Below are 8090 nucleotides of genomic sequence, written 5' to 3'. Positions count from 1 at the left end.
CAGGGACTGCTCAATGGAAAAGCCTTTAGCTGCCATAGACATGATATTTGGTTAAAAGCTCACAGATGAATTAAATATTAAAAATGCCTACATTAATGGCTGTAATAAAGATTGTTTAGAAAAAAAACAACTATGCATTACTTGAAATATATTACTTACTAGCTAATTTCAAAAATCATTCTGAGATGTAGGGAGCAACACCAAAGCTAAGCTTTAGTAGCAAAGGAAATAAATGTCAGATCTTTACAATGGCCCCAATACTGTAGGCTGCCTTTATGCATTGACACAACTGGCATGTTCATGTTTATGCCCAAGTTAGATCAATGATAAAGTAGAAAGTAGTTCCTCTGCGCTGCTCGTGTCACCAAACGATGAGTCGGATAAAAGGTTTATTTATCTATGCGTTTCAAAGCTATCTGGCCCACTCTTCAGGATAAAACCATAATTTATATCTACATAGTGGTTGCGTCTCACACAACCACACCAGGTAAAGATTCAATTCATCCCCCCTCACCCCTGTTTCATCTGGTATCACCCTATTGCGCTTTTTTATTCTTACCTTTAGTTTACTTCTAATGTGTCAATGATGTCATCTATTATGTATATGCGCCCCTTTAGGAAACCATGCCAAGCTCTAATATACCATTTTTAATAATAGAGGGGGTGTCTGATTGAGATCTATAAAGCCACTGAAAGGGATTACACATATCCTCCTTGGGATTTCTAGCAAAGAGACTGCCATGATTAAATTATCAATTGTATGAAAATAATGGTGTTATACAATCCCCCATAGATCTGGAATCAGGATCCTTGACACTGTAGATGCCCCGGCTATCAAGTACACAAGAATGCTCAGCTTGGTTGAGGGTACATGTGATCTTCATGGGAATAGTGAAGTAGTTTGCTGCCAGAGTCTTATAGCTCAGAGATTGGAGCCCCAGGAAGCCTCATCTGCATATTTCCAGTGCATTCTGGGGGAAAAAGAAGAGTCTCCTTAAGCCTGCTTTACACGTTGCAATTTCGCATACGATATCGTATGCGGTTTGCAACGCCCCCCATCGTATGTGTGGCACGTTCAATTTGTTGACCGTGCCGCACAAACGATTAAACCCCGTCACATATACTTACCCGTCCATACGACCTCGATGTGGGCGGCAAACGTCCACTTCCTGGAGTGGGAGGGACGTTCGGCGTCACATCGACGTCACGCGGCAGCCGGCCAATAGAAGCAGAGGGGCGGAGATGAGCGGGACGTAAACATCCCGCCCACCTCTTTCCTTCCACATTGCCAGCTGGAGCCGCGGGAGGCAGGTAAGATCTGTTTAATGTTCCCGGGGTGTCACACACTGCGATGTGTGCTGCCTCGGGAACATTGAACAACCCGACGTGCAATTTGTCAGGATTCAAAGACGTGTATGCGATGAACGTTTTAACGTTCAATCGCAATCGCACGTACCTGTCACACACTACAATGTACCTTACGATGCCGGATGTGCGTCACTTACGACGTGACCCCGCTGACACATCGTAAGATATATTCTAGCGTGTAAACCGGGCTTTAAGCTGAATGATTGCTGGGATTTAGCCGGATCTCTCTGCTTTGAGGATACTGTATTTGTACATTTCATACCCCAGGACAGTGGCTATACAGGTAAAGAAAAAACAAAATATACACACGAATTTAACTACAATATGGAAAAGGTGGAAACAAACACTGAGAGCTGCAACACATGCTACATGTTCATAGATCTACTAGACAAAAAAGCCAACTTCAACTGCTGCAAATGCAAACTAGTGGCTCTTTTAGTCGAAAAGGTGCAGGGACTGAAAGAAAGAATAGTGATGCTGAAGCTCATTAAAGTAGGTGAGGATTTCTTGGATGAAGCAGAAGCAACACTTCAGGACACGGAAAGGGAGAAAAACTTCAGAGCACCTGCAAAGGCAGAAAAATGGATACAGGTGACCAAAAGGAGTCAGCGGATCACAAGACCATCACTACCCACACAACTAAGGAACCGTTATCAAACCCACACAGCAGGAAGAAAATGGCACCACTCAAGACGAGACCTTTCCAACAAAAGAAGAAGCAAACATCACGCAGAAACACTCAGGAGCATAAAAAATAGTGTTCCCTGGAAGATGAGAGTGGCATTTGTGGGAAACTCCCTAGTAAGAGGCACAGAGGCAGCTGTCTGCAGACCGAACTAATCAGCTTGAGAAGTATGCTGCCTCCCAGGAGCAAAAATCAATGATGTGACTGACAGGATATCAAACCTCCTAAGTTCTAAGGATGACTACCCATTCCTACTGATACTTTTAAACACAAACGACACCGCAAAAAAAACCTACAAACTATCTGCTAAAACTTTGAAAACCCTGGGGAAGAAGGTGAAGGACCTGGATGTGCAGCTAGTTTTCTCATCAATCCTTCCAGTTGATGGTTATGCCATCAGGAGATGGAATAGGATAGTAGAAATGATCAACTGGCTACGATGATGGGCACACAGACAGGATTCGGATTTTTGGACCATGGCGTGAATTACCTTTACAATAGATGCCTCGCTACAGATGGGTTACACCTTACAAAAAATGGAAAAAATACATTTGCCAGAAGACTTGCCACTCTCAACAGGAGGGCTTTAAACTAGGAGAAGAAGGGATGGAAAGAAAAATGCCAGAGAAGAACGTGCAGCTAAAGGACGTACTAAACAAGGATACTAGATTTAGTAAAGTGGATCAAGGACAAGATATTCAGAAGGAAGCTAAGAAAAGGGGAGCCACAGAGCACAAACTATAATGTTTTTACACAAACACACAAAGTATAAGAAAGAAACAAGGAGAACTACAACTAGTAATACAGAAAAAAAATTATGATGTCATTGGCATCACAGAAACCTGGTGGAGTGACACACACAATTGGAATATACAGATAGAAGGATACAACTTATTCAAAAAGAATAGATCTAACAAAAGAGGAGCAGGAATTGAATTGTAAGTATTGGGCTGGTACCCACCCTTGATGTGGGTGGAGGCCGGCATGACTTTGGTTAGGTTAGGAGGTGAATATTAGGGAGGGAGGTGGGGACTAGGGGACCATTGCGGCTTATACAGGGCAGCCTGGGGGTGGAGGATCCTTTTTGCAATGCGTTCCCCTGGGATAGAACACATCTCCACAGAAATTAAAGTTTCAGAGAATGAGAATCTATTAAAAGTTATGTGAGTAAGAATTCGTGGACAAAACAACAGAAAGGACATAATAATTTCTGTTTATTATAGACCACCGGGTCAAACAGAAGATATGGATGAGATTTTCTTCAAACCAAATGGCCACATTCTCAAAACAAACATGAAAAAGTGATCATGGGAAATGTCTAATACCTGGACATTCATTTGAAAACCCTCATAGGTAAGAGTAAAGGCTCCATCCAATTTTTATCCTCCCTTACAGACAACTCCATCTCCCAGCTGGTGAAAGACAATAGGAGGGGAACAGCCATCTTGGACATAGTCCTAACTAACAAAGAGGATATGGTTTGTTTTGAAGTTTTAGCAAGTGGTTAAATACACTACTTGCTAAAAAAAAATAAAAAAAAAAAAGGAAACATACAAGTGGAAGATGGGGACTATACCTAGGGAAGAATACATGGCAGTTTGCAGACTCTGCAAGATGAGCGTAAAAGGAGTTAAGGGCGAATAAGAATTGAGACTTGCAAAAGAGGCCAAGAGTAAGGTTAAAGGACTTTGGGGGTATGTTAAAAGCAAAAGAAAAGTAAAGGAGACCATTGGGAGTCCTGCAGAATGAAAAAGGTGAAACAGTCAACAAGGTGGAACAGCAGGTGGAGCTAATAAAGCCATATTTTGGATTTGTCTTCTCCCTAAAAACTAATGCAAGCAATCAGGGGGAATCCAAGTTGACAATAAGCAAAGGATTGACAAGAGAACACTAAGGTCGGCTTTGCACACTACGACATGGGTGCGATGTTGGTGGGGTCAAATCGAAAGTGACGCACATAAGGTGTCACTTGCGATGTCATAGTGTGTAAAACCTTTTTGATACGATGAACGAGCACAAAAGCGTCGTTATCGTATCATCGGTGTAGTCTCCGACATTTCCATAATGCCGGTGCAGCGACAGGTCCGATGTTGTTCCTCGTTCCTGCGGCAGCACACATCGCTGTGTGTAAAGCCGCAGGAGCGAGGAACATCACCTTACCTGCGTCCCGGCTGCTATGAGAAGGAAGGAGGTGGGCGGGATGTTTACATCCTGCTCATCTCCGCCCCTCCGTTGCTATTGACTGCCTGCCGTGTGATGTCGCTGTGACGCCGCACGGCCCGCCCCCTTAGGAAGGAGGCGGTTCGCCGGCCAGAGCAACGTCGCAGGACAGGTGAGTGCATGTGAAGCTGCCATAGCGATAATGTTCGCTACAGCAGCTATCACAAAATACCGTACGTACAACGGGGCGGGGACTATCGCACTCGACATCGCAGCATCGGCATGCGATGTCGTAATGTGCAAAGCCCGCCTAAGGCTATGTTCACACACTGCATCTTTTACACACTTTTTGGTGCATTTTTGAGGTCACAAAGATGCACCTAAATGCATGCATTTCCGTCTCCCAGCAAATTCTATGGAGATTTCTATTATGCTGTCTACACAATGCATCTTTTTTTGGCTGCATCTTATCTGTGTTTATTTTTTTGTGTTTTGCGTTTTTTTCCCAGCGTTTTTGAGCCCTTCTAGTCAATAGATATGACTTAAAAAACATTTTGGGCAAAATGCGGGAAACACGAGTCAAAAATGCATGTGATTTTGCCGCAGGTGTGTTTTTTTTGGGGCCAAAAACGCTGCATCTTTGTGGTTAAGAAAAAATGCAGTGTGTGTGACCATAGCCTTAGCCAAGTTAAAGTAATTCAAGTCAAGTCAAGTCAAGACATGTCAATTGTTTTTGCCTTTTGGGTTTTGCACTGCAAAGCTGAGTTTTTGACCAAAGTTCTGCAACAAAAAGGCTGCAATCTGAACTGCATAGTGCGGACAAGAAACCCAAATTCCCATAGACTTTGCTTGAAAAGCAGAACACAACCATTTTGGCATTAAACGCTGCAGTTGAAAAAGCAGCAAAAAAGCAGGTAAAAAGCAACGTGCGGACATAGCCTAAATCTATTTTTTTTTTTACATAACAGGTTCTCTTTAAGAACTATCAGACGTAAAAAATCTAAAGGATAATCCATAGGATTTGTAGTAATTCCATACCTGTACATGATGTAGCTAGTACAGAAGATTTACTTTCCATGCTGCATATCTGAGACAAATTAGAAATCTCAATGAAAAATGGCTCAGTCAATTTACCTTGAGCAAATTTAACTTTCTGCATTTCTAAAAATCTATCAGTGTTTTCCTCTACAATTCTGGTAAACAGTCCCTGTAGAGTTTTTCTTTTCAATGTTTTAAAGATAAAGTCAACAGTAGGAAGGGACCACAGACTCAAAACCAAATTTCTTTGCATTTATTGATGGACAAGATGTTACATTCCTAATCTCTACCTTATGCAGTGGTAAAAAATGAAATCTAAAGAGTAATATGTTGTTCTTATAAACTTTATTAGGCATCCTTTCAAATTCAGATGATATTTTCATCATTCCAAATTCATTCACCAGAGTTTTTCTACCTCATTCTCTATAACTTGCCAAGGAATATTAAAAGGATTTTCCAGGTGCATACCGTACATTAATTGGCTATTGTTAGGATTGACCATCAATGTATGATTGGTGGGGTCTGACCTTGAGGTACCCACCAGTCAGCAGAATGGAGAGGCATAATAGCCTGTCTGAACATGTGATTGTGACAAATAGCAAAGCAAAATGTCATTTGAAGGCGTTGTCCCTTTTCGAAAAAACTTCCCAGGTTCAGCCACCTGTAAAAAAAAAAAAAAGAAAAAGCAAGCTGCTTTACTTCTCCTCCCTGGTCCAGCGCTGAGTCTCCGCTGCTGTCCTGGTCTCTGTTGTGGTGACGTCACGTTGGCAGCGCTACAGCCTAACACTGAACTCAGCAGCATGTAGATGGTATGAGCTGCTAAACATTGTGATTGGCTGCAGTGCTGTCAACATGATGTCACCTCACCGCTGCAGTTGAACAACAGAGACCAAGGGTTGTAGCAGAGACACATTGTTGAACATGGGGAGGGTAGAAGTAAAGGTTAGTTTGTTCTTTTTTTTGTTTGTTTTTTTATAGGCAGCTAAGCCTATGGAAAATTGTTTTTTGGAAACGGGACATCCCCTTGAGTAAACAGGCCCATCCTGCACACGTTGATGACCTATTCAGATCATACACAATCAATGCATTCTCCCTGAATGGCCAAAGTGCTTGTTTTTCTTTTTATCTTGCAGCACTGATTGTACAATAATATTGTACAGAATCGGTCCACCAAGACATCCAAATGGATATTTATTCCACAAAGAAGGTTAGTGGGAAGTTCTACCAAGTTTGTCTAAAACAGGGAACTGGAATAATGATCAATCACAATAAAATGAACATCAATTATTTAAGAATATTATACATTTTTTTCAAAAGAATGAAAATTGTATTTAATTTCCAGCATTGTGTACTAATTTTTCCCATTCATCATCATCATTCAGTACTGATGAGCAGCACAGTTCTGTTCCCTGGAGGCACTCCACATGCTTAAAATGGCAATAAAACAGAAGGGGAAAAATATTTCTGCATTATTTTAACTTATTTAGTCCTCTTCCCATGAGACAAGCAAATACTGTCATCACCATCTTTGGTTTTACGTCTACTAAGTCTTCAGGCAGGGCATATATTCGGGCTCCGATCTTCCTGGCGATGGATATGGCATACCTTTAAACAAAAGAGTAAAAATGTTATGTCTTTCCTTGTAGAGTTCGTGAACATCTGTCTGGGTTAGACCTAGACCCACCTAGTGCGGGCATGGTTTATACTTTAGTAGTAAACTGGTGCCTGGATTCATTTATTCTTGAGAAGGGACAAATAAATGGTGGTATGATTACATAATGGGCCCATAGTGAAAATATGGTCAAAAGCTGTTTCATGTAAAAAACCCACAAAAGACAAGAAGGCTCTATCTCTGCCTAAACAAAAAAGGTTCAATCTCCAGAGGAGACAAGATTATAAGAATTATTAAAGGATTTGTCCAGTAGTTCGACAACCCCTTCTCTTACTCCATGTTTGGCCCCATTGAAAAGCTTATACTCCCCTCCGGTGGCGGCGCGGTTCCAGTAATGTCCAGACTTGCGTTCCATTTTGTGATGACATATGAGCCCTGCGCCCAATCACCACCGCTTCCCTCTCTACAACTTCAGATGTATAGGTAATCAACAGGAAATGAGTGGTCAGCCTTAGCTCCCGCTTGCTGCTGATTACTTATATGTCCGAAGGCAGGGAGAGGGAAGCCGCTGGTGATTGGGTGCAGGAGTCATGTGGCGTCTCAAATTCACGTGAGCCCAGGCAATGCAAGTCCAGACATCGCTGGAACCATGCCGGCAGTGAAGGTAAGTACAAGGTTTTATATTTTAATGGGGCCAAACATGGGGAATGAGAAGAGTTTATCCTAGTAGTGGAAATTAGTGATAAGAGAGCAGTACAATGCTTAGCTGCTCAGTACTCGTAAAGAGCAGTCAGATGCTTGGGCGAGCTCTACTCATGCACTACGTATAATGGAAGTCAATGGGGAACTCATCCATCTTTCTGGAAGAATCTACGGAAAAACCCTTGAGTTTCCTATTGACTACAATTCTTCTCGGGTATTCAAGCCGAGCCCGTTTGAGCATCCAACTGCTCGTTACGAGTACTGAGCACCTGAACTGATCATCTAAGCATGGTAGTGCTCACTGATTACTAGTTGCAACCCTTTTATTTGTGTTCCACCTGACCTCTGGAGCTGGTCACAATGGGAGTCATCGGTTGTTTCAAATTATGCTTAGATGCTCTTTTTTTTAAGAAGAAAATAACAAATACTTATGTACGCACATGTACAAAATTCTCGTTTTGAATGAGGATCAAATTAATCGACACTTAAGGGTGCTTTACACGCTGCGACATCGCACATACGATT

At 42.0% G+C, this 8090-nt stretch overlaps 1 protein-coding gene across 4 annotated transcripts in view; it reads right to left on the bottom strand.

Annotated features, from left to right (window-relative positions):
* Positions 1-5502: 5502 nt before the first annotated feature.
* The window catches only part of PLS1 (plastin 1), a 179094-nt gene continuing 176506 nt past the window's right edge, over positions 5503-8090 (bottom strand). For 3 of the 4 annotated variants that reach the window (XM_075338598.1, XM_075338597.1, XM_075338599.1), the window contains one exon: positions 5503-6856. In XM_075338598.1, coding sequence (XP_075194713.1) covers positions 6721-6856 — 136 coding nt within the window. In that variant the 3' untranslated portion in view covers positions 5503-6720. The remainder of the gene's footprint in view (positions 6857-8090) is intronic. The other variant, XM_075338600.1, reaches the window with a different exon arrangement.

The sequence above is a fragment of the Anomaloglossus baeobatrachus genome, chromosome 3 (assembly GCF_048569485.1).
Source record: "Anomaloglossus baeobatrachus isolate aAnoBae1 chromosome 3, aAnoBae1.hap1, whole genome shotgun sequence".
Taxonomy (NCBI): Eukaryota; Metazoa; Chordata; class Amphibia; order Anura; family Aromobatidae; genus Anomaloglossus; species Anomaloglossus baeobatrachus.
This window is presented reverse-complemented; position numbering and strand designations above follow the sequence as displayed.